Here is a 27,389-nt window from a genome sequence, read left to right on the forward strand (position 1 = left end):
GGATCCAACAAATCCACATCAATGCGGCACCACGCAGATTTGTAAAGAAGCAGGGATGCCTAATATCTCTCCTTGTGACATCTGGAGAAGGACAAGTAAAGACCAGGTCCATTCCCCAGCTGCCACTCAGAGCAGCGAGAGACTCAGTTCGCTTCCCCGGCCTCATCGGTTACTCTGTGAAGGTGCTTGGGAGTTCCCTCCTCCTGCTTGGGGCACAGTGTTCCCTTGACTCTTGAAAGCCAAATTGCCTTCAGTCCTTGGGACCCTTTCATTACTGTTTGAACAGACTAGGGTCTGATTTGCAGGATCTCTTCTCCATTTTTTTTCCCTGTCACCCCCGTAAAGACCAAAGCATGAGAGGTGCTTCATTGCCACTGTTTGCCATGAGTAACCCACTTTTAAAATGTGACTCTGTGCAGTGATTGTGGTGGGGAAGGCTCACTTGTAGTTGTTATCAGGTGCCCTTTGGTGGGGTGGGGGCTGGGGAGGGCTGCAGATCAAGAGCAGAGAGGTGAGTCCTTCCTGAGACGCTAGATGGCACAGCAGCTCTGAGCTGGCCTTGGGAGAGACTGGGCTGGCTCTCCTTTGTCGCCCGCCACAAACCCAAAGATCCACCTGGGGCGGGAGAGGGACTTATACTGTGATTCACTACCGTGGGCAGAGGTTGACCGCTTGTGCTCCAGCTGACCTCCTCCCCGGGACTTCCCTCCACTTTCAGTCGTAACGATAGGCTGACGCCCCAGGAACATAAGTGAGTTTGCTCATGGCCAACCTCCTGCAAATGCTTTTGTGGCTTTGTTAACCGGGAATATACTCTTTTTTTTAGAGTAAGTCCACTCGCACCTTGCAGTCCTGACTTCTGTCACCTCATTAAAACATCTGCTGTAAACAGGACCGAAAAGTTCACTGCTACCTGGGTGGATGGCCAAATGATAGTGGCTTGCCCTGTGGTCACGCTGACCACGTTAGACCACGGGGTTGTGTCTTTCTTTCTTTCTTTTTTTTTTTTCTTTTTTCCCTTTCATTTTGAATGTTTTTTAGGGCTCAGAGACTAAACTGTTTTTAGGCTTTGTTCCATTCTGTTTCAAATAGCTGCCGTGGGTTTCTCCACAGCACCCAGCTAGTTCCTGTGGAAGCTTTTGCTTCTCTGGAGCTATCAATGAATGGGGGACTGGGTGGAGAATAAGCCGCCACATGGATTTCTACGCAGGTGTGGTCTGCACTCCCAACAGAGCCGCCCCTGAAGGCAGCAGAGACCATGTTTCCTGGCAGGCTTCACTTTATGAGAGGCACATGACGAGCAGGCCGGCCGAAGACACCTCCCTTCCACCCATTATTTGCCCGACTAAGGAGAGTTTCCCAGGAGTGGAGCCTTTCTGGGTAGAGCTGCTTTTCCTCCTCTGTGCCTGGCAGGAGGGCCCAGGGCTTCTCTCCCAGGCTTGTCCCTGGGCATTTGTCTTAGAGAGCAGGTCTTAAATTTTAGCCTGACTGGAAACTCTGCACTGCTCCCTGCTCTGAGTGGGGCGTGGGAAAGATGGCCAACTGCCCGCTGACCTGCGAGAAGCCTTCGTTTGGTGAACCACTCTGACCCTCTCCTGCCCTTGTCTTGTCTGTTGTCTTCCTCTCGTGGTAGTTTCTGTGAGGGTGGAGCTGTGGTGGCTTTAGTCACTTCTCAGACATTTTCTTCCTCTCTGCTTTCTGTCACCTAAGAATTCCTAAAACTCTCTGGTCTGCCCATAGTACTATTTTGTGGTTTGTGGTAATGGTGATGCATGTTTGTTTTCAGTGCTGTTTTGGATTTTAAAATACCTTTCCCATCAGACTGTTAGTATGGCAGATAAAAATATGGCCAAAAAATGGCTGAGCCCCACAAATGCTGCTTGGTCTGCAATGGTCATCTCTCTCCAAGCTACCACTGATCTTCATTTAGTTAGACTGAGTGACTTTCGCTGGTCTAATGTGGTGATTTCCTCCTCATAACTGGATGAATAAAATCTGTAATCCTATAGAAAATATGTCTTTTCTATCATTTTATGGGATTTGAAGAGGTGAGGTTCAATATTCACATCCTATCTCCTTCCTCTATTATTATTTACTAATCCGTCATGACAAAAACCTGTGCCATATCAAAAGTGAACTGTGTCATGGGCATCTCGTCTGACTTGATCTTCATTAGGAAGGATAGCAGAGCACAAGCCCCCATTTCCCTCAGGCCACAGAGCAAGAACTGGTCCAGAGTACTGCTGCCTTCGTCCTTGGGCAGACCATGAGTTCAGCATGAATTATAAGAACATGTGTGTTCATTCATCTGATGAGTTGGTAATAATACTTTCCTGCACTTGGGCTGTATTTCCAATGTGTCGATACTTTGTGTATATTAACTCATTCGATCTTTATGACACCTTGTTTATTATTCCCACTTTACAGAGGCAGAAATAAGGCATTACACCAATCACGTATCTAGGAAGTTCCCAATTTAGATCTTCAATCCAGTGCCCTTTGCACGACCAGATGCTGCTTATCTTGAGAAGAGCAGCCGAGAGCTATGGATATTTAAGCATTCTTGACTGTATGTGGTAATTACCACAGCAGCAGGACCATGTGTCATGGAAGAATAAGGGTTGCAGAACCAATTTTAGCTAGGAGAGATGACATCTGAGTTGGGCTTGCAGCAAAACAAAATATAGCAAAGAGAGGAGCATGTGGAAAGTCGGAGGCATGAACAAGCCTCACATGTTGGAAGAATGCAGAGGTGTCTGGTATGGCTGGAGCAGAGTGCAGAGCCATGAGGGAAGGGGTGAAGAGAGGGGAGACAGAGGAGTCCGGGAAAGTAGATTGAGGTCTGCCTTCCCAGAGACTTGTGGGGTGATGAGGGAGCCTTTCTGGACCAATTGACCTTGTGGTACCTGTGGCTTATCTGGAAGGAGATGGCCAGGAATCTCTTGGAGTTCAGGGACATCTGTTTGGAAGCAAAGATTTAGATCTCAGCATTACATAGATGAAAGTTGGGGGGTTTTCCCCGGGGAGAGAAGGTAGAACACACTGAGCACAGAGCTGACAGCAGAACCTTGGGGCGTAGCACAACCCAGGAAGTGAACAAAAGAACAACAGACCAGAGAAGGCACGAGAAGAAGCACTTTGGAAGGCAGGAGAGAGCCAGGAGGGCAGCGGCATGGGAGAGCAGGGAGCTCCAGGCAGCGCTCAGCGGCCTGGGGCAGCATGGAGTGGAAGAGATTGCAAAAATTCTTTACATTCTTTCCCATCTTCACCTCTCCTCTCCCACACTCAGCGAAGGTCCTAGGATGACCCAGAGTGGCTCAACAGCAGCCTTGAACCACTGTGTCAAATGCTGCGTTGAGAATCTGACCACGTTCTTCATGCTAACTTCATGTAACTCTTGGATGAAATAGAACCATTTTCATTTTATTTTTTTATTGAAGTATAGTATGGACAGTATAGAACTGAAATATCTGTTCAGTATGACGGGATTTATAGATTCTAAAGGCAGCACTTTTTTTTTAATCGGTAAGAGTTGATTGGTATGATGCTCACATTGAGACTATCGTAAAAACTCCTCCTCAACTCAGAGATCTGCTCCCAAAACTTTGAAGCTGTCAAGATTTTATAGCTAAATTCCAACCTTTTCTTTCCCCAGCTGAGTTTTCTTCTTCCCCATGGAGGTGAGAATGAGGCTTGCCAACTGTTTTCCCTTTTAGCCAGGCTTCTAGGAGGGTCCGTGCTATTTGCTACTGATGTCAAGTAGCAGGAACAGCGGGGCTGCTCCTTGTGCTTGAGAGCCATAATCCTATTACGCCCACCTGAGACTTTCACATTAGCTGCCTCTGTCATGGGAGATGGGCTGAGGTGACTCAATTGACTTTTAAATCCCCGAGGGTCCCAGTTTCAAAGTCCCCAGGTCTAAGTCAAGTAGTAGATTAGTCCCCTTACTGACAAGGCCTGGCTCCCTGAGAGCCAGAAAGGCCTTAGCTTTCTCTTCGGTGTCTTTGGGTCCCACACTTCCAGAGTTCCATCCCTGAGCACCAACCAGGTTGGTACACGTTGTGTCCTTCTTTGGTGAAGCTTCACAGGAGGTGAAGCTGCCTGGCATCCCCCTGGGTCATGGATTGAATACCTGTCCCTTTGAATAGTCAGGATTAGAAAACATACCCTCTGTGATGCTAGAAAAGAAAGATTCTGTTCTTTTGTTAGTCAAAGCTGCCCTTCAAAAGGTAATGTGGGAGGTATGCAAAGAGCTTTTCTTCCTCCAGGTAGCCACACTTGATCTGTCAAGTCCCTCCTATGATATAGACTATGGCTGCAAAATCATTTTATCCAAGCAATTATTTTAGAATATTTACAACTCAGTTTTGATTGCTCAGACTACTTACCTATAACTCACGAAGTTTCAGATGTAATTTGCTGGCCCAAATTTCATACTTTATGTGTAAATTTGTTTAACTTCTTAAGCAAGGGTTTGAACTTTGAATATCACTTTGCTGGTTTGTTGGTTTGTTCCCCACCCCCCACCCCGCTTAAATAAATATGCAGGTACTTTCACATTCACTACTTCTTTAGCTCTCACACCTGTCTCAGGAAAGTATTGTCCCCAATTTACAGATGAGACTGACACTAATGTCACATGGCTGGTGAGTGGTTGCACTGAGGTTAAAACTTGATCTTCGGACTCAAAATCCAGTGCTCTGCTCAATACATCCACACCCCCATATTTATTTGAACAAGGAATGCTTTTTAAAATGTGACACAATTAAGGATGAAACACCGTCAGAAACACCTCATTGACGTTTAAATGTTTAACATACAGTGACATTGAGGAATATCATAAATTGTTGAAATTTTAGAGCAAAATACATAGACTGATGGTTATATAATAGGTTACATATATGACTGCACCAGTTAGCTGAAAATAAATGCTGGCTGTCCATCCACATAGCACTTTGAGAATTAATAACCGATTTGTTTGTTTTTTTAAGTTTCAAAAACATGTTTGCCAGGGTTTCTTCTATTGCAGAGAGCAGAAAATAACCCAGATTATTGACCAATCATATCAATTCTCACTGGTGTATAATTAAACACTATTCGGGATTCCAGAAAATCACAGACACAAAGGAAGATTAGGAATCTGCTCAGTCCTCCTCTGCCAAAATGTCCATCCATGATACCTTCGTATCCTATTCTTAGAGGCAGGTAATTAGATATTAGTTTTATAATAATTTATAGAAAAAAATTAGATACAACGCTGATTGACATCTCATGGAAGACTGGTTATCCATGGGACATCCATGGGTCTCATTTGGGAAATGAGAGTGTATACCTTCCTTCTCTCCCTTTCTTACTAATTAATCCCAGACATGACTATTTGCCTTCTGCTCATCTCATGCCCTCATTTCCTCAGGGGCAGGAGAGAAAATCTTGAGTCTGTATTAACCCTCTATTTGAGCCCTGAGCTGGAAGCATGTTACATAACCCAAAACAGTGACGGGAGAATTCTTCTGTTAGGCTAAGACATCACATAGGATCCCAGATCATTTGGATCAATCATCCAGTTGATGAAATCAATTGTTCCTAGATGTGTTAAAAGACAAGTTTTGTAGCTATTGATTCAGAGGGTAATGAAAAGCAATTTTTTTTTAGAGCAATCATCACAAAGTGAGAGATAAATTAGCCGATTATAATGTGAGTGGAGATGTTCTTCCCTCATATTGGAAGGGAAGGGTAGTATGGGCACATTCTTTCATCAAGGAACACATTCATTTCAAAAATCCCCTTAGGGATTATAATGGCATAATCTTCCCCTTTGTGACTATCTTTTTGCAGAGATTGCTCCTAAGAAATCCCCTTAACACATTACTGATCCCTGAATCCCATTTCTATATTTCAAGGTTTTGCAATGACTTTTTTTCTCATTGTTTTCTTTTTACTTTTTCTCTTTGTAGACCTGGCCAGAGGACCGTGGATGACCTAGAGATTATCTATGATGAGCTCATTCACATTAAGGCCTTATCCCATCTGTCTACCACAGTAGGTTGTCTCCTGGTTGAGCATCATCAGGAAGGGTGTGGGGTGGAAAATGCACTGTTAGCAGTGAAGAAGAGTATTATGGTATGGGGGTGGTGGTGAAGGAATGCCGGATTGCTACCTCATACCTCATAAATCACCCCCACTGTCCCTCATGAGATGCTAAGGAAGTTATACCCAAGAACAATCCCAAAATGGATCAAGTATTATCGCATTACTAGTGGTTGTCCACGTGCTCTAAACCCTAAAGCAGCATGAGTGAGTAGGACCAAAGAACGAACTTCATCCTTCCAAAACTGAATCTTGGTTAGACAAGAGAGCTAGGCCTTAAGAGAAGCTCTGAGACCCCTTTCATGAAATAGAGAGCCGGAAGGAGGAAAGAGAGACATCAAGATGGCCTATCTTGGCTGTCAGAGCCAGCTTTGCCCAGGTTTGCTGCCCTTTTGAAAGGAAGCAGAAGGTTCGAGAGAACGTTGCTTCACATGTGTTAGAGCCCAGTAGCAGTACCTACCAGCGAAAAATGGCCCTATTGCTATATCAGACCCTGAACGTTTACGTAATTAGGTTATTTAGGAGGGCAGTGGGCAGAAATTTGACCCCTAAATAGGGACAGAAATACCTCCTCCCATAGAAGAAATACAGGAATGTGATTTCCAGGTAACACAAGTCTCCTATATGCGAGTAATTCAGCAGCAATATAAATAGAAGTTGTTTCAATATCTGCAGATCATATTCTAAGGCCCCTCAGCAGTATCTCCGTGTCTCCTTTGCCTTTCATTCCCAGCTCACTAGATGGCGTTATGCCATCACTTGGTTGCCGTGCCTGTGGTCATCCAGTTGGGAGAGGTGTTAGCAGTGAGGAACTTGCTTTGCCACAGCTCCAGGCAAAGGGCTCCAACCCTTCCTCCTTCAACTCAGAAGGAGCCACCTTCCCATTCCTCACCTGCTGCACTTCTGGGGGTCTAGCAGATTGCTTTCCTACCTGCCTGGGATACTCAGGGGTGTGGTCTAGCCCAGCCACCCTTCTCCCACACCACTGCCTGGTCATCCTCACTCTGTCCATTAGGGTGGGGCTAGGTCTAATGCCTGGGTGCCTCAGCTGGAGTAGTAGGCATCACGAGTTCGTGCTGTAGGGGGAAGTAAGGGGAGACTCCTTTCCCCTACCTGGGCTCCAGGTTCCCAGCATTCTCCTGCTGTGACCTGCCCTGCATGGTGGGATTTGAGAGGACGGAGGGAGTCTCCTCTTCAAACTGCAGGAACCCAGGCATTGTGGAAAATTCTCAGGTCACTTCGTTCTTAGGGAGATATAGCCAAAATCTGGGGCCATAGTTTAGAATTTTTAAAATAATCAGCTGTGTGGGAATATAAATCTGCTCACACATTTAGGCTTAATTATTCACCTCTGAGGCATTGACTTGCCCAACACAAGGGTAGCTGACTCAGTATGTGTGATCAAAGGAAGGTCTCTCACAGCAACAGAGTCTAATGAGATCGTAGATGTTCCCACCTTCTCACCCAAGCTGAACCACAGGCAAAGAAGCCAGCTAGTTCGTACACGTGAAGCCGTGTTTTACGTGGCTTCTGGGGAGACCGTCTTGTATGAGTTAGCCTACAAAATCGCTCTTGTCGGGGCCTTAAGAATCTGGTGGCAAATCTAGTGAACGTGGTTCTGCATGAGAGGAGCTGCCAGCAAAGTGGGGGCCGGCTTTGTGGACAGAAGGGTACGGTCAGCACTGCTTGGAAGGAGAACAAGTCCCACCCCACCCCCCAAATCTACCCATTCCAAATTCTTTCTCTTTTTCCTCTAGGTGAAACGGGAGTTAGCAGGGGTCCTCATTTTTGAGTCTCATGCCAAAGGAGGAACTGTGCGTAAGTAAACATGATGAACTTGTGCCCGGCGAACCTCTGGTGAGCACAGGCCCTGGAAACCTGACTGCAAATGCTTTCCTTTTTTGGGCCCTGGTCAGACTTTGTAGAATGTCACGTGGTGGTTTGGTGTCTCCGAGACCTGCTTTGTTCTCAGCATGCGTCTGCTCTGCTGCTGTATGGGGGTTTTCCTTTCCAGCTTGGTAGCTCTGGTGGCCTGAGTCCCTACTTGCTCCCTGCTGACTCCAAGCAGTGTTTAAAGGTGGGTGGGGGGAAGCAGTGACTTCATCAGGAAAGGACCCTACGCAGGACATTTTGACAATGACTTCACTTTAGTTTGGTTTTCGGAGATTAAGTCTGTCTTTCGAGATTCCTAGTTAAAGCGATAAATGACCCTGCTTGCTTTTTCTTCTCTCACTTCCACTCTCAGCTCCAAGCCTGAGAGAATTTCTTTGCTCCAGATACTGATACAATGCTAGTATATCATCTCTCCAGAACCCAAATTGTTTAGTTCTGTGCTGGTATTTGGAAGCAAGAAACTGAAATTTGATATTAATAAATGTGAACAAAATTGTTAAGGCCATCATTTTCCCCAAGTTCTCCAAAATCAGTCTTGAGAAACATGGTTCATGGTCTACTCAAGTCGGCCTTCTCTAATCTCCCGGGGAGAATCAGAAAACACATCAAGATGCTAAGGTTCGCAGATGTTCTGCAATAAAGAAAAATGTTCCCGCCATTTAAACTGACACTTTTTAAACTTAGTGAAACATAGAACACATTTTTAAATGGACACCTGTTAACTTTTCAAGAGATGTTCTTTGGAAAACCTTGCCCTTTCTTCAGACTGTGTTAGTCAAGTAAGTAAGAACATGAATCATAAAAGCAAAGAGTTATAAAAACTGTGTTTCAAAATGTTTTACTTTCAGTCATCAAAAGTGGTATTCCTAACGTGTATTTATTTTAGTAAGAATGCTTTTTCTTTACATTTTAAAGGTTCATTCAAATATTTTTTATTTTAAAAAAAATTTTTTTTAAGATTTTATTTATTTGACAGAGAGAGTTCACAGGTAGGCAGAGAGGCAGGCAGAAAGAGAGGGGGAAACAGGCTCCCTTCTGAGCAGAGAGCCCAATGCAGGACTCAATCCCAGGACCCTGAGATCATGACCTGAGCCGAAGGCAGAGGCTTAACTCACTGAGCCACCCAGGCGCCCCGAATATTTTTTATTTTTGTCATCGCTGATGACTTACAACATTTATCTTTTTCATTCAAACCCTTGACTGTTTTCATTTTATTAAAAATAAAATATTTAAGTATGGTGTCTGGGTAGCTCAGTTGGTTGTGTGTCTGACTCTTGGTTTTCCTCAGATCATGATCTCAGGGTGATGAAATCAAGCCCTACGTCAGACTCCATACTCAGCATAGAGACTGCTTGAGATTCTCTCTCTGCCCCCCCCCCTTTGCCCCATCCCTGCTCACTCTCTCTCTCTCAAATAAATAAAATCTTTAAAAAGAATAGAGATTATTACAAGCACCTTTTTCATCTTCATCAAACACTAACATTATCCCATTTTTTTCATGTTTTCTAAAGAATGAAATTATAGAAACAATTGAAGACCCCTTGTTCCCTCCTTTATCTCATTCTTTTCTTCTCTCCCCAAGGTAACTCCTACCTTATATGTAGTGGGTATCATTCCAACCTATTTTTAAATAACGTGTCGATGTGTATCCATAAACAATATGTAGTTCTGATTTGCATGTTTTCAAACTTGATCCTGGTGGTCAGATTACTTTTAAAAACTATTTCCTATAGCATCATAAGTTTTGATGAATGGTGGGAGAAAGTGTATGTATTGCTTTAAGAAATGGATTGCTAGTGCACTGAATTCTGGTAAATTCATATCATTTAGAGCATAGCAAGTAGCACAGTGTTTCTGTTCCTTTCCTGTTCTATAGAAAAGGAGATACTATTCCACCTGAATAAGTTAGTATTTGCCAGTAATTTTTTTTTTCCTTTTGGAATAAATGCATAATTCTGGGAACTTAAAAATGATGATTTGATAAGCTGTAATTTATATTGATGTGCTTCTATTCTTGTCATAAGTCTTTTCATCTTTTTGTATCTAGTGTTTAACCAAGGGGAAGAAGGCACCTCCTGGTACATTATTCTAAAAGGATCAGTGAATGTAGTCATTTATGGCAAGGTATATATATATATATCTTTTTCTTTTTGAAACTTTGTTATGCTCCATTTACTAGTGTGGCTCTAAGTATTAATAAAGCAGTGTTACAATTAAACTTCAACAACATTGTTACTCAATCTAGAAAAGACATTATGGCATCTCCAGTCATAGATTATCTAAATTACACTCAGTAGAATTGAACTTTCTGGGGCTCCTCTCCTCAGAGATGTATACATTTAAAATAAATACATAAAATATATGCATTTAAGTTAGGCCATAACCCATATTCCTCAATGAAAAAAATAAAACATTATAGTGTAATTATATAACTCTCCCTGGCATTCCTGGGTGTAGCCCATTTATATATACAGTGTGTGGGAGAAAGGGGGTCTTGTGGTGTGAGGCTGAGTGGGTGTTTGCTCAGATTCGGGGACCCTCTTCATCAGAGTGTTCTGCTCCCTCCAGGGTGTGGTCTGTACCCTGCATGAGGGGGATGACTTTGGCAAGTTAGCGCTGGTCAATGACGCACCAAGAGCTGCTTCTATTGTCTTGAGAGAAGACAATTGCCACTTCTTAAGAGTAGACAAGGAGGATTTCAACCGGATCCTGAGGGTAAGTCCAAGGCAAAGTGTGGCCGAGGGGCATCTCCTTTTTCCTTATGCCAGACAAGCAACGATGGTAGTGTGGGACTCATCGAGCAGTGCTGTAAATACCCAATGCTCTAAGAGCAAAGAGCCTTGGTTACAGACCTGGTATGGTCTCTGGGCTCCTGTGCATTCTGGGACCCAAAGAGGGTATTCCAGTAAAGCTGCAAATGGAGTGTGTGCGCTGGACCAGATCATTCCACACATCCCTACCGGCCCCTGAGAAGTAAAGAAGAATAGGGATTGCCTTGGCCAAATGTCAAAGTCTTAAAGTCTGAGACATTCTCTTTGGCAAGTCTAGCTTTGCCATGTTGTGTCCTTCCCCGCCTCACTCTCCAGCTCTTTCTCCATCCTAGACCTTCTTAGTCTCCACCTCCTTTCTCTTCTCAAATTTGAACCTTTCCTGATTCATCACACCCTCTCCTGATTTACTGAGTGATTACACGTTAGTGGGAATTTCCATCACTCATGGTTACCCCAACCAAGCATTTTCATTTCAAGTGTTTTATGTCAAATTGATTCGTACTACGGGAATTTCAGACTTCAGCGGATAGGTGAAGAACAATTGGGGTGATGGAGACACAAAATCATACTTAGGGTTGGCTCTGCAGATGGGCCTAATCTAAGCTAGTTGAAGTATTTGTGAGTGTGGGTGATGTTGAAGAGAGATGGTCCCTGGTCTTCCCCACTACCCCCACCCCCTCACACACACATGCTGCACGCATGCGCCTACGCATGCACAACCCCTGGTCCCTTAGGAGGGATGACATAGCTTTGGCCGGTAGCCTGATTGTGGCCTGCTGGGGATGATGGTGATTTCCTACCGCCCTTGGCCTCTCAGGTGGCCTGCAGTTCATCCTGCCCAAGCTTGAGTTCATGCTGAGAGACTGTTCGCTCTAGGATCGCTTTGCTCTTCTCCCTCCCTGCCTCTCCCAGCCTTAGCATCTTTCTCTAAGCATCTTTCTCTATCCTACCCTGATGTCTGAAATGCAGTTTCTGTGCTTTCTGGTACTTTTGGCACTGCTTCATGATGATTTGCAATGTCCTTCTCCATTCCTTGTGTAGGAACACCTATTTGTACACAGCCTTATGCATTTGCCTTTGGTAGTAGAATTTCTGACAACATAGTTTGTCTTAGGAATGCATTCCCTTAATGCAAAGGAAGTTAAATTTAAAATTATATACCACCAAATAATATAGAGAAAAATGCCTCATGGAATTTGACATGGTTCTTAACTGATTTCTTTTAAAATGGGGCCCAAATGATGAGAAAAAGCACATTCCAATTTTTAATTTAATTGTTTAAATGGCATTGACATTTAGAGGTAAACTTTCATAACTCTTTGAAACTTACAGACACAAAATTTGCACTCAGCCAAAAATAATTCTTTGAAAGAATCAGATTGGGATCATTATGGATACAGTTTACAAAATTGGCCAAAATAACTGAAAAATGTTTTTTAATACTTCAAACAGATTTTTAAAAAAAGTAAACAGAGCCTTTTGATGAGAAAGAAAAGGTACAAACCCGTGAAAACGACACACCCTCAGAAGAAAGTCAGAATACACCCCCTATTTTTGTAAGGATGAGTGCCCTTGCTCCCCTGTCTTCCCACAATGCCACCTCTCCGAAAGGTTTCTCAGACCACAACCCCCTCCTCTCTCCTCGGCCGTTTTTCTGAATCTGGGGTAAAAGCAGAGCTTTAAAACCACGAGATGCAAACCTCATCTGGTCCTCTCCCTGACCGTTCCAGCCCTGACTTTGAAAATGACTTAATTTGTAGATGCAACAATTAGCATCACAAGCACCAAATGAGTTTCTGAAGCATTTGAAATTTTTTTCATTGTCTGAGAAAACAGCAGCATCTGTATGTGGTGTAATTTGTATTTACAGGACGTTGAGGCGAATACAGTCAGACTTAAAGAACATGACCAAGATGTCTTGGTGCTGGAGAAGGTCCCAGCAGGGAGCAGGGCTTCTAATCAAGGAAACGCACAGCCTCAGCAAAAGTAGGTTTGCATCCAACACTGCAATTGCCAGACTATGATTAACCTTTTCACATGGTATCATCATTTCTACAATAGCATGCTCTCGTTTTTTGTGGAAGACAGCAGTGTGTGTGACTTTTTTCTCTCTATTGACTAATCACACGTCTTGTGGAGTATAATGTATCCATTTCTGGCACTGCGTGGAGTGTGGTGCTGCCTAGAGTAATTCAGAGGAGACTGTTCCCCTACTCTACAGACGCTCTGTGTCTACGGTGTTCAGCTGTAATAGCTTTGGAAGAGAAGACGGGGAGAACAATGGCAATAAGAATGCCAGACAGTGCGAAGGATGGGAAGGCTCCGAGGTGATGAGAACCTTTGGTATTTGAATTTCATGTGTAGGGTTTCCTGAGAAGTGCTTTCATCTTATCGGAATGAGCATCTTGGCCGGGAACCCAGACTTCAAATATAAGACAGCCTATTGATTGCAGCCCAGAAACATCCATTTGGCCTTATCAATACTCAGTCCTGCTAACACTGAAAGGAGATCTGCTCCCCATGTCTCGGGTTCCCTGTCTAACTTGAACCTTTTTCAGCTCTCTATGCTCAGTTCCATCTTTTGTTGCAACTCCTCGCATGAGGCTGTTTTCCCCATCAAACGTACCAGCACTCAGATAGGAAGACAGGAGAACAAGGAAATGTAGCTTTAAGAAATTGTAGAAGATTGCAGAATCTTGTTTTTAATGTAGAGATCAATCTTCAATCCTGGAATAATAAAAACACCCATTCTGTAGCTAAAGAAGTGTCACCAAATAATATATTGAAAAAGAATGCCTCCCAAGTAATTTCTCTTTGTTTGCAACAAAAATGGGGTGTTCCCTTTAATCAGGCTACTCACAGTAACTGATGAATTTTTACTGTTTAGACTTAAAAAGCCCAAAGCTCAGACATTTTCATCTGGATGAATCAACATATTTTCAAAGAAGGCGGGAAAAAATAGAATAATATTGGATAGCCATAATGTATTTTGCATGTTTTGTGTAATCCTTACAACAAACCCCTGTTAACAGATGGGAAAAACTTAGGCTCAGAGAAGCAAGTTACTTGCCGAAGATTACCAAGCTTGTAATGACAGAACTGGTACCAGGTCCAGCTTGACCAGTTTAAATGCTTTTCTGCCTTCAGCCATGAAATTTACTGTAGCCAAATACAGTATGTAAATACTGTATCTTCAACACTATCACCTAAACATTGCAGACCAATATATTTCAAAGGGGCTGACATAAAACAAACTTTGTAAAAAACTACCCTTTCACATATAAACCTATAAATTGCCAACCAGAGTTCTTCTTTTTTTTTTTCCCCGCTACTATCCATTCTTAAAAATGTTCTTGCATAAATGTTTTCAAAAGTCATCCTCTGAGCCCATAGGGGATGAGAATGAAAACATTTTTTATGTGAAAGTTCGGCCCCTCCCCGTTGATTTTCCTTAGGGTGCTTAAATATATCTAGACCATTTTATAGTGGTGATCTGCATTCTTTAATAATGCCTACAATGTCTCAGGAAAAGTTTGCTACCGGAAAAAGGAAGCCTTGAAAATTCTCCTTAACCTTGAAACATTTGACCAAGAAGTCCCCTGGAGGCCCGCTTCCTTCACCTCTTCACGCCACGGGGGAATGATCAAAAACGTTTGCTTGTTACAACATAGTCCATTCAGAGCGCCTTCCAAATATAGATTTTTTTTTTTTTTTTTTATGAAATCAAACTAAAGGGAACAGAAGAGGAGAAGCCCATGTATTCAATTTATTTTAGGCCTGGATCTGATTTCCGTTATATCTCCTCTTTTGTGTTCTGTAGACCAATCCAGATTTCTTATATAATTCAAAAACGTGTGCATGTTCACAGCAAACCATTTAAGAAATATCAGTCAGCGTAAAATAATGCAGTAGGCAAGATCAGCTCCCTGAAGAGGAAAAAGCCATTCTCTCAAGGGGTCCTTTCCCATGTTGGGCTTTCTGAAGCCAGACCAGAGTTAAAAGAGGGCACCATGTGAGTGAATTTTGGCCTGATGTTCTGGATAACTTTGATAATATGCCAACAATGATGTCTATGGATGGACTTAGGAGCTTTGAGGGCCTCTGTCTTTTCAGAAATCATCCTTTTTGAGCTCAAAGGGGGTCACCACATTGGTGCTGATAGTAATGTTATTTTTCTGATTCGCTTTTCCCCTGAGAAATCCAGAACAGTTTTTTATGTATACATTTTAAACTTTCAAAACTGCCTGACTACCCAAGCCACTCAACTCTGAGGATGTTATTAAACATCAGTAGCAGGACAGTGTTTCTCGTGACGAATAAACTAACTGAGACTCTCTAACGTTTACCATTTTGGATATCTTCTGCTCTGTGGTTACGTGATTTTAGGAGGAAAGAGAGAATTTGAAGGGACTGTTCCTGTTTTAGTTCCCATGTTGCTTTTTCCTGAGACTATCAATTTCTCAGCTCCATCCTGTTTGCAGAAAGATAGTCTCTTTTAGGCTGTCCTCCCTCCCCATCCTTTATTGTTGTTGTTCTAGGCACAGAGAGAAGTGTCCTCATTTCCAGACTTGGTGTTTGGAAAAGATTTTCTGTCACAGGCTTAAAAGCCCACAGCTTGGACAATGTAACCAATCGGGGTTTTCTTTAACTTGGACTAGAGGAGCTCCTTCATGCAATAAACTGAAGGGAGCCCTGCTGTCTGGTGTTCAGGTCCCTCATTTAAACAGAGCTCAAGCAGAGGGCGTCTGTCAGTGTCCAGTGTGAAACAAAGCAGCAACGTGATGTTCCAGCAAAGCCCAGAGCTGCAAGGTCACAGATGGCTGCGTCTGGCCAGGAGCTCCCTGGCCCTCCCTCTCCAGAGTTCCCTGCCCTAAGAGAGTGTCCACACCCGCACTGCCCTCTGTGGAGCTGGGGAGCGAGAGGAGGGGGCGAAGGCAACCCCCAGCTGTTACCACTAGAGGGAGCCATTCGTAGCAAAAACAAGATCCCGGGTCCTATGCGATCCACTGGGTGTTGCTTCTCTCTAATGAGATGATAGTTTCCTATCTTGGCTGCCCAACCCCACACACGTCTTTATTCTTCTTGGCCTGACATAATACTCTACCTAAGGAGTGTCCAAACCAAAAACACCAGAATGGGAAGCCAACCTGGCAGAGCTAAACTTCAGAGGCAGGAACGAATGTCCAACTGATTCCATATCCGCTTTGTAGTGAGCTTTAGAGCCTGCAGCCGCCTAGCAACAGTTGCCCAGTGCCCTGTCCAGTCCACGTAACTGGTGTTTGATCTGATGTATTTATACTCTTAAGTAAATAAAACTTGTTTTCGGAAACAAACAAGCTCCCGTTCAGCATGAGTGGCAGGTATCTAGACATAGCCTCGATCCCGAGCATCTTGGATCCAGGTACCCAGACGGAGCGACACCTGTGCTCCAAAGCCAGCCCAGGCTCACAGCAGAGATCTGGCCCTTAGTAACTCTGACCACAGGTCTGCTGCCTCCTCTTGCCGAGTAGTTTCTTCATCTACAGAGCGACGATCATGTTCAGCGAGCAGGAATAAGCCTGACGACATTGTTCAGTGCCCACCCAGCTGTTTGGGGCATAGTAAACACTCCACAGAGGCTGATGCCCTCTCCAACCCCGTTCCTTGTTAACGTGGTCAGATGCTACTCATCTCCCAGCTCGTGTGGGAAGCATGACCCAAGAATCGTGTGTTTCAGCAATTATTGAAGGACCTCAGCAATATTCTCCATTTATGTGTCTTGAGTCATTATAGAGACACCCCCTCTTTTCCTCAAGTAGGCACCACCTACAAGAGGAAAAACCCGTGTCTTTTGCCTTATGTATTTTGAGAAAAGAGTGACACTTTTGAGATTAAAATCAATTATTTTTCTATTCCCCCTTTCCTCTTCTGGACTCCAAAGCCAGGCTTCCTCAAAGATGTAACTCTTCAGCTCCTTTCTGGTCCTGGGTGCATGTATACACTCATAGGCACACACAGAATAGTCCTGGCTAATGGTCACATTACCTTCCAGGGAGCTGGCATTTGCTGCCTCATTCAGTCCCAGGCTCGCGCCGCCCAGTCTGCGTTTTCCCGTGCCCAGGGTTATAAGTTGGCTTGCTCCTTCTATACCCCTGCAGGCAGGAGACCTGCACAATTAATACTTCACAGATATTCTTGGGATCTCAATACACTTCCTGCAAGGTCTCAAACGGGCAAGGAAAGGGTGTTGGTGAGGAGAAAAAGAAATCTGGTTTCTTCTGGAGCTGAATTATACCACCGCTTTCTGAACATATGCGAGTTTTATTTTCATTCTTGTTTTTCTTCCCATCATTTTGTTTTACGTGAAATCCCGAGCAGAAAAGCAAAGTCTGAGTTTTAGAATAGGATCACTCAGATCATCTTAACGTATTTTGCCTATAGCTTTTATTCACTGTTTTGTTGCTATCTTTAATATGACTTCGAAATAACCCACATTCAGTTTGAAACATAAATCCTGTCCAGTGGATTGATGAAACCCAAGGATGGATCTTCTGAAATAAGACTAAAACCCCCACCCCTCAAAATTATAGATACTTGACAGTAAAATAAATTCTGTGAATTTTCTACTGTTGATTTATTTCCTATTCCGATGCTACTGGAGTTTATTTGCTCACTGGTGTTTAGGTTTTTGTTTTCCTTTCTCTTGTTTTATTCTTAGCTGTGTTTCCAAAGCACATACCAGTGTACAGTTGGGAAAGACAGAACATTCCAGAAATAGGCAGGGGAATCCAATGTGGGACTGAGATTTTGTTACAAATAACCCATATATGGAAACCTAGTTTACTGTTACTTCCCCTCACCATCTCCCCCTGCCTGACCTGAACTGCCCTGTGATTTACATGATCCTTTCCATTCCCTCGGAGCAAGGCTGAAGTTTCTCGGTTCCCAGCCTGCGAGAGCCACTTTCCAAGTTTTCTTTAGTTCCATGTAGGGAAGAAAGAATAATGTTTTAGTAACTACTTCAGTTTGTGGGAGTTTTCTTCATCGCCTTCCCATGTGGCTTTGGCAAGGTACATGGTCCCTCTTACCATAAGGAGACTATGGGCCCTAAGTTAAGTCATGATGGTTCACTGGGATTCCAAACATGAACAAATACATGAAAACAAAATAAAATAGAAAACACAAAAACCTTAGGTATGTAAAAAGTTATTCTTTAATGATTTGCCCACTTCTGAAAAACTAATGGTTTTTATTTCTTATCCAGGTATACTGTGATGTCAGGAACACCTGAAAAAATTTTAGAGCATTTTCTAGAAACAATACGACTTGAGCCAGCTTTAAATGAAGCAACAGGTAAACACCGAGCAGTTTTGTGTGTCCATTAAATCCATGCAGAGCACTGTTTAAAAAAAAAAAAAAAAATCCTGAATTCATTCTCAGTGTGTGTGGCCACACAGTTTCAGAAGGGAGATATGTGTATTAACATTAAAGAATCTTCCTGTGTGGCCAATCAGGCAACAGTCCTTCTGACCCTCTAAGGCCCGCCCCAGTTCTGGCTGTCCTTTGTAGATGGCACAGACTTGCTCATGCATTTTAGGAATAGCCTTCCATAGACATCCATTAGATTATCATTTAAATCCTATGTATTTCATAAAGGATTTGTGCCAGCTAAGAGTAAAATGGTTCTGTCTGCGGTTGCAGATTCTCAGGCTGCCCTAGGGTGTCACCGAACACCCCCACCTGTCCAATCCTGCTAGGGCTATCATAACAAAGACGGCAAACCCGGTGGCTTAAACAATAGAGGTATATTGTCTGCAAGTGCCGGAGGCTAGAAGTCCAGGATCAAGGTGACAGCAGGGTTGGCTTCTTCTGATGGCTGAGGAGGAGAATCTGTTCGTGCCACTTTCCTAGCTTCTAGTGGCTTGCCAGCAACCCTTGGCATTCCTTGTTCTGTAGCTGCTTCTCTTTGGTCTCTGGCTTCATGTTCACATGCATTTCCCCTGCCTTTGCACATAGCCTTCCCTCTGTACATCTGCCTCTGTGTCCAAATTTCCCCTTTTCATAAAGGATACCACTCATATTGGATTAGGGCTCACGCTGATGCCTTCTTCTTAACTACATCAGCAAAGACCCTATTTCCAAATAAGATCACATTCTTAGGTAGTGAGGGTTACAATTTCAACATACCTTTTCAGGGGGAAACATTCCACTCATAACACTGCCTTATGGTGAACCAGTCGTCCTGACTATGACTCAGAGATCTGAGGATGAATGAGATGAATCACACCACCGAGCTACATGTTCAGAGTTACATACTGTTCTCCATTTCAGTTACCATCTTGTACATGACTTTGGAACAGCAAGTATTCAACTTAAAAAAAAAAAATCCCATGTTACAGGCCTGTCTCAGAATAATAGGTTACTATTTTAAGCATGCCGAGCCCATAGAACATTTATCACTAAAAGAAGTTCAAAGATTTATGTCAAATACTTAGTGACAGTTCAAAGCCCAGTCCCATCACCTTTGCAATCTATTCAAGGTAAAGTCATCATTATTACGATATACCTCCGAAAAGTATTTTGTCACTGATTTACTTCTTATTTGATCTCCTCCTTTTAGCTTCTCATTTATAAAGAGATAAACGGATTTGTTTTCATGCAGTACATTAATTGGGGAGTAGTCTGTATAAAAGCCAGGATCTCTGACTCTAGAGCAGTCATTTTCAGTTCAATATTTGTTGAGTATCCTGTAGGGCAGACACAAAGCTGGGTGCTAGGCAAGGTGACCCCAAGAAACCACCCTTCTGTCCTCAGGAAGTTTATAAGCTGCCAAAGGACATAGAGGGATGTGCAAATAACTTGAGCTTAAGGCAAGTGCTTCAGGAGGGGGACCAGCTGAGGGGACCAGGCAAGGTGTCATGGAGGATATAGCCTTGGGAGTGGCCCTCAGGAAGGTGGGAGGCTAGTAGGGAGAGACTGGGGACTAAGCCTACCTTATTGAAGGACAACATTAGTACTGACCTAGACCTAGAAGGACCAAGTGGTCTGGTTCTGCCTGACTATCAATATATAAGTGGAAGGAGGAAGGTAAGGTCTAGGAATTTGACAACAGATCTTACAGGGGCTTCAGTGCAAAACTAAGTAAGCACTAGGGAATGGTTGAAGATGTCTGAGTGAGAAGAATGTGAGAAAAACTTTTCTTGAGAAAGGAAACCTCAATGGACCCATTAGAAGGGGAGTCCTTACTTCTTAGAGGCATACATAACCTCTAAGAAACCAAATTTCTAGAACCTGGCATCAGGAAAAATACAACTGATCTTTCTCCTCTATTTGCCCAGAATGTGTGATTGCCTAGTGTAAGAAACAGCAGATTCTATAAAGTGAGTATTGATTGAAAAGGAAGATTCTGGTACGTGAGAGACCATGGCATCTTACAGATCTTTACTACCCATGAAGAACAAATATATCCTTCCTTTTAAAGTCACCTCCGAAAGAGGTGGGGACTAGATTATTGCTTCTTCAAAAATTGAAGCCTAGAAATCAGTGCGTTCTGTAGCTGGCATGGAGAATGTGATTCCTGACCCTTCCATTTTTGTTGTTAGAACCAGGTCAACATCATAATTTAATATTGAACTTCATTATCTGTGTTTTTTTTCTGATTCCATTTTTCTTACATATAATGTTCATGACTTGGAGATAAAGAACAAATCAGTATCTTCCCATCATCAAAAATATGAATGTTCTACACAGTCCTCCTGGGCACTCAAAATAACCCTAGCACAGGCCCATGAAACATGGATGCTATAGGGTGGGAGACCTTGGCATTTCTGGGCTTCTAATACAGTGAGAAATGTCAGAGTCAACAGTGAAACTGGTTTTTATCATAGAAATGTACACCCCTGCCTCTGACAGTACCTTCTCTTAATTTACCAAAACATCTGTTTTCTGCCTAAGGCCTATTAGTTTCCTAAGCTTTTTACTTCTATGACCAGCATTAGTCATTTAGTGACTTGAGAAATTATTTTCTAGTAGACAATGATTTTTAAAATCAGCTCTCAAGTGTTGCTGCCTATGAGCAGAGAACAAGAAAGCCACACTGAAATGTGGCTGCTGGCTGGATACTGTGCTAGGTGACCAGCTCGCCAGCCTTGGGTTCCCCTCCTCAAATATCTGCTTTAGCAAAATTTAAACTACTATGTAGCATAGTTCTTGTGGGACTCTTATAGGAGTTTACCCACCATCTGTAAAGACTATCTAAAATTTATACAAAGGTGACCCTAGAGATTAAACTTAGACAAAGCCGGAGTCCTTTTGTACTTAAAGGGAAAAGTTCCATATAGCTTGTCTGGCAACTTCTCTGTGTCTTCTCTGGGACTGAATAATGGGACTAAAATAGCTGGTAACACCAAGTGAGGACAGTGTGGGATTACGCTTGTCAGTTACATGTAAATGAGTCTAATGTCGTCATGCGACTTAGTAGGGGTGTTAGCAAACAGGACAGTGATGATCCTATTGTCACATGTAAATATATCAAATCAACACATTGTACACCTTAAATGTCCACAATGTTACATATCAGTTATATCTTAATTTTTAAATTATAAGTTCATTTAAAACATAGACTTTGGAAATCTAATATATTCAATTAACATTTTTTGCATTTCTTACCATTTTCTATTTGAAAAGTGACATGAATGTTACAAAATCTCAGCTACCATCTTAAATGCACCAGAGAGCTTCTGTTTTGTTTTGTTTTGCTGCAGTTACTGCTCCTAGCCTTTATCTCCTCCTCTTGTTTCCCTCACCAACTTTCTGCTCTTATCGCCTCCTTTCTCTAGAATTCCATTGTCCACTCATCTTTCATTGCTCCCTATGGAAACAAGGCGTAGAAAAGACATAAAGGAAAACAGATGTTGACAAAAGATGTATGGTGTAAGGTAGACAAAGAAATGACCATATGTGAATCTTGCACACGTGGAAATGCCCATGTATTATAATTAATTATAATTAATGCTCATTAATTATAAGTGTTTTTTAAATTTTTTTTTTTATTTATTTGTCAGAGAGAAGGAGAGATAAGTGTTTTTTAATATGCATTGTGGCTAAGGTGACCAGCACTGTCGGTAAATGCTGTCTCTTTAAAATACTGTACTTTTTTGTTCACCGTCCTAAGACATTGAGTTTTGTTTTTTTCAATTTTTTTTTTTTTTTAATAAACATATAATGTATTTTTATCCCCAGGGGTACAGGTCTGTGAATCGCCAGGTTTACACACTTCACAGCACTCACCATAGCACATACCCTCCCCAATGTCCATAACCCCACTCCCCCCTCAGACATTGAGTTTTGATCTCAAGCTTGTGAACGTTATTATTTTTAGATGTAGTACCTCTATGTATAGTCAAACCCAAATCCCCCAAGCAGACGCAGAAGAACCATCGACCAAGAACAAATGAATAGATACTCTTGCCTTTCTAAAGCTTTCTGCAAAAACCTAATTTCTTTTTCTGCTCTGCTTTTCTGTAGATTCCGTTTTAAATGACTTTGTTATGATGCACTGTGTTTTTATGCCAAATACCCAGCTTTGCCCAGCCTTGGTGGCCCAATATCCTTTTGTGGTTTGAAGTCTCTATTCCCTTGAAGACACCTCACATCTATCTGGTCATTATCTCATTTCATTCTCTGAAGGTAAGTCACAGCCCAGGCAGGGTCATGCTCTCCACCACTGTCAAAGTGAAACACCCACAATTTTCCCCCCAGCATAGACACCAGCCCTCTCTAGCAGGTTTGGTCATGCTGTGTATAAGGATCTCCTCCCCATTACCTGTGTAGAGAAACGTGGGCCAAGTTACCTCAGGAAGGTGATACATAACTGTAGGTTAAAGAAAGTTATGGAGAAGAGTATTTTTAAGAATTCTTAGAGAGAAGGGACAGTTCCCTGACCTTGGAAACAGACTCTTTATCTCTGCAAGATACCTGACAGCATGACCTGGGGCCTGCCTGCATTCTTCTTCCAAGGTCCAGGATTAATCCCTTTGCACATAAATACGGGTGACCACGATGGGGTAGCTTTTCTTTCACACCTGTCCTGCTCCATCCTGTCCTCCAGAAACCAAATGTATTCCTTCATTGCCATTTTTATTATTATCACACAGACTGAAGTCACACAAAATTGGAAATTCTAATAACAGTTCTCCTGGGCAGCTGGAGTGCTGACTTTGTTTGGGGCAGCTTTTCAATAGTCTGTTGAATTGATCAATTGGTACATGGTATCTGGCACAGAGAGAGCATCCAGAGAATCAGGTTGAATAAAAACGGTGAATGTTACTGAGTTACACCCTCAACTTCAGGGATCATGGGAAAGTATCTTTTCCAGTTCTGCTTTATATTTAAAGCAACAAAAATTTAGACCCCAAAACACTTTGACTTTTTGAGTAGTTAAATCTATTGAAGGAGAATGGCTTTTTTTTTTTTCTCCTCTGAGCAATCCAATCAATGTTGCATGTTTTTCTTTTTCAGAATTATAATTGCCCTACCTGATTCTCATTTTCTTGTTCACTCATAATTCTCTTTGAAGTCAACAGAATGTGTGAGGATGGGAGATTTGAGTTGAATGTGTTATTCAGAAGCAACTGCAAGAGTGAGATTTGGGTGTTTATTTGCCTGGAAACTATCTTTCCAAGTAATGACAGCTTAATGAGACTACATACATTATATATTCTTTCTGGCTTATATTCAGTTTTTCTCAAGTAAAGTTAACACATTCAGGATCTCTCTGTGTTCTTTTAACTCCACACATGGTAATCATTATTAGACCTTTGAGACTTGTTAGAAGGAAAAATAAAAACCACCACTCAGTTCAGACTTATTTTTTTCCAAGAGTTAGCATATCGATAAGGTTAAAGCCAACAAAATGCAAAGTGAGGGAATATAGCAGGCCACATCATGACATCTTTACAAGTAGAAGCCCCAAGTCTTTGTTTTTGCAAATTCTGCTTTCTTCATTTATTAGCTTGTTCTGCTTTAGAGCTGATTGAGGGCATTCATATCACTTATCTCTGTTTTTAAAATAGAAGCTCCTAGAGGGAAAGTCCATGCTATGTCCAGGTCAGGAGGTGTAGGGAAAATGGTAGTAGGTAGAGGAGAGGAAGTCAGGAAGGTGAACAGTGGAATCAAGGGAGGCCTATGATATCTGATCCTGATTCTTTTCTCGGTAGACGGAGGGAATCCAGGATGGCTGGGTGTCATCTAAAGTACCTAGTGCCCTCAGATCACCTCCTTTGTACTTGGCCCTACGAGAAGTTAGATTCTCTTCATTGCTGTATTTTGAACCAACTCTCTGTGTGTCAGGCATCTTGCTAACAACATTGACCCATATTTATCCTTCCAGTTGTCTACTGGGTTAGTATTAGCTTTGTCTTAGAAACGAGGATTCTGGGACTCAGAAACAGTGGGATGACATGCCCAAGCAAGTGGCAGCGTCAGGATTCATCCAGGTCATAGGATTCTGAGTCTGGAGTGTGTCACTTTTTTTTCTCCACATATTATTTCTTTCTTTCTTTTTTTTTTTTTTTAAAGATTTATTTATTTGACAGAGAGAGATCACGAGCAAGCAGAGAGGCAGGCAGAGAGAGAGGAGGAAGCAGGCTCCCCGCTGAGCAGAGAGCCCAATGCGGGGCTCAATCCCAGGACCCTGAGATCATGACCTGAGCTGAAGGCAGAGGCTTAACCCACTGAGCCACCCAGGTGCCCCCACATATTATTTCTTTAAGAGCTTATCCTTTAGAGTTTAAGAACATTTCCTGACAACACATTGCAGGATACATGTTTATCTGTGTTTCAGTTGACCAAAGCAAAGTAGGCCTAACTTACTGAAACCAAATATATGAAACATTCAGTAGAACTTTTCACAATCATAGAAATATTCTGTTTCTGCTAGACCAGGATCCACTAGCCTTGAAATTCGCTACTGTGACTGAGGAACTGAATCTGTAATTTTACTTAATTTTTGTTAATTTAAATTTTTTTTTAATATTTTATTTGTTTATTTGACAGAGATCACAAGTAGGCAGAGAGGCAGGCAGAGAGAGAGGGGGAAACAAGCTTTCCGCTGAGCGGAGCGCCCGACGCGGGCCTCGATCCCAGGACCCCAAGATCATGACCTGAGCTGAAGGCAGAGGCCTTAACCCACTGAGCCACCCAGGCGCCCTTGTTAATTTAAATTTAAATAGACATGTATGCCTTGTGGCTACCATATTGGACAACATGTCTAGTCCTTAGATGGGAATGAGAGCCTCCAACAAATATTGCTGTTCTTTGATGCTGAGGGAGGGTATCCCGGGGATGCCAGGGGCTTACCCTGCTGCAGTCTAGCCAACAGAAAGGGCTCGGTCCCTGAAGATCATGGCAGTACTTTTATATTATGGTGAGGACTCAATTTTTAGTTCCCCTTTCTCTGTAGGAACATGTTATATGGGCTTCTTATATAGGCGATGTTTGTTTGGTCATTAGTAACATAAACCAACTGTGACTGTCTTAAAAATATAGGAATTTCTCAGAGGGATTTGGGGTCACTCAGAGAATTGAAGGAATCCTAGAAGGGCCCAGGCTTTCAAAAGGGGCCTTGGGGGCAAGAAGTAAAGACCTGCTTTGGGGCCAAATCTGCTCCAAGCATCCTGGGCAGATTCCCACATCCCTAGGAAGGAGGGTCAGGTTGGCCTAGCTCGGGTCCCTGCTGACATCTTGGTCAAAGGAAGGTAAAGCACTTTCCCGACAGTCCCCCAGAGCTTGTCTGTGAAGAAAAAGAGAGGAAGTGGAGAAATAGGTGATGAGCAGACCAAACAACTAACTGCTAACACCTCATGCACCAGCCAAAGGGAGAAATCAGGTAAAGCTGAGCCGGTGGGTTGACCCCCATATTATTAACATGAGAGAAGGGAGAGTAAAATACTTAACCTCGTTCCATTAAAGCACTTGCATTAAAGTGAGTTGCTTTGGCTGAGTCTTTTCAAAGTACTTAATATCTGTGACTGTGCCTAGCAGCCCTATGAAGAAGTCAGTACTGTCACTCCTCTTTTTCCAAATCAATAAACAAGGATAATGAAAAATTATGATTTGCTCAGAGAAAGGTAATTACGAGTACAGAAAAGATTTGAGCCCTGAGCCACTGACACCTATTTCTGTCCTTAATCCACATTGTATGTCACCTCCAATTTTGCTTTTAGCGTGGAGGAAGATGGTAGAACTCTCTTTAACATTACTATCTCGGGGCTTTTATACGCTAATGAGGGAAAAAATCTCTATTCATTAGATATGCTTGGAACACGATTTCACCTGATGAATACAAGCGCTTTCTAATGAGTTTTTTAAATTATATTTGTTCAATTTCTTTACTTTTCATCTTCAGTTTCTTGAATCTTTTTAAGATTTGCACTTAAAATTCAGTAGAGTTGTCCACTGGTCTTTGAAAAGGAAAATAAAACCACCTATAACCCTGTCAGGTATTACTATTGTTAACATTTGGGTATGTATCCTTCCAGTCTTTTTTCTTCACAGGTAAATATATTTTTTTAATTTATTTTTATTTTTTTATATTTTTAAGTATAACAAGAGAATCAAACTGTAAGTAATTCTGTGTGCTTTGTCATTAAAACATATTTTATGAATAACTTTCTCTGCCATTAAATACTTCTCTACAAATATTTTTCAAAGTATAGATATCTTATAAAAGTGAGATCATGTTGTATATACTTTTTTATAATATGTTTTTCTTCACTTAATAGCATGCTGCGGGTATCTTCTCAGACATATATGTGTATGTTTATATATGTAAATGAAACTACTTTTTTTTAAAGATTTTACTTTATTTACTTGACACAGAGAGAGAGAGAGATCACAAGTAGGCAGAGAGGCAGGCAGAGAGAAAGAGGGGGAAGCAGGCTCCCTGCTGAGCAGAGAGCCTGATGTGGGGCTGGATCCCAAGACTCTGAGATCATGACCTGAGCCAAAGGCAGAGGCTTAACCCACTGAGCCACCCAGGTGCCCCTACATCTTTTTTTTTTTTCCAATCAGTTCCATAAACTCTTTTTTTTTTTTTAAGATTTTATTTATTTATGTATTTGACAGAGAGAGATCACAAGTAGATAGAGAGGCAGGCAGAGAGAGAGAGAGAGGGAAGCAGGCTCCCTGCTGAGCAGAGAGCCCGATGCGGGCCTCGATCCCAGGACCCTGAGATTATGACCTGAGCCGAAGGCAGCGGCTTAACCCACTGAGCCACCCAGGCGCCCCAGTTCCATAAACTCTTATTAAACACAATGTGTCGTGCTCGCTTCGGCAGCACATATATTAAACACAATGTGTCATATAGTGCTGGGCAACAAGGTGACGCAGATGCATGAGAAAAACATGCTGTCATTTTCATTAACTCAATATTATCTGGTAGATATGTCATAATTTATTTTCTTAGCCTCTTCCTATTGGATACTTACATTTTTTTTTCCAAACATTTTTTCCTATAACAAACACAATGGGATGAATCAACATCCTTCCAGCTCAATCTTTGCCCATATGTAAGATAATTTCATTATTTTAAAAGTAGGCAAGGAGTAAGTAATGTTTTAATGCTTTTGATGTTTACTACAGCATTGCTCCCCTGTTGTC

General features: G+C 42.3%; 1 protein-coding gene across 5 annotated transcripts in view; it reads left to right on the top strand.

Moving 5' to 3' along the window:
- Positions 1–27,389, top strand: part of RAPGEF4 (Rap guanine nucleotide exchange factor 4) — a 291,500-nt gene that overhangs the window by 220,457 nt on the left and 43,654 nt on the right. For all 5 annotated transcript variants that reach the window (XM_046018583.1, XM_046018585.1, XM_046018584.1 and 2 more), the window contains 7 exons: positions 5,955–6,039; positions 7,845–7,905; positions 10,028–10,104; positions 10,549–10,695; positions 12,622–12,737; positions 17,995–18,083; positions 22,257–22,335. In XM_046018583.1, coding sequence (XP_045874539.1) covers positions 5,955–6,039; positions 7,845–7,905; positions 10,028–10,104; positions 10,549–10,695; positions 12,622–12,737; positions 17,995–18,083; positions 22,257–22,335 — 654 coding nt within the window. The remainder of the gene's footprint in view (positions 1–5,954; positions 6,040–7,844; positions 7,906–10,027; positions 10,105–10,548; positions 10,696–12,621; positions 12,738–17,994; positions 18,084–22,256; positions 22,336–27,389) is intronic.

The sequence above is a fragment of the Meles meles genome, chromosome 9, assembly GCF_922984935.1.
Source record: "Meles meles chromosome 9, mMelMel3.1 paternal haplotype, whole genome shotgun sequence".
NCBI lineage: Eukaryota > Metazoa > Chordata > Mammalia > Carnivora > Mustelidae > Meles > Meles meles.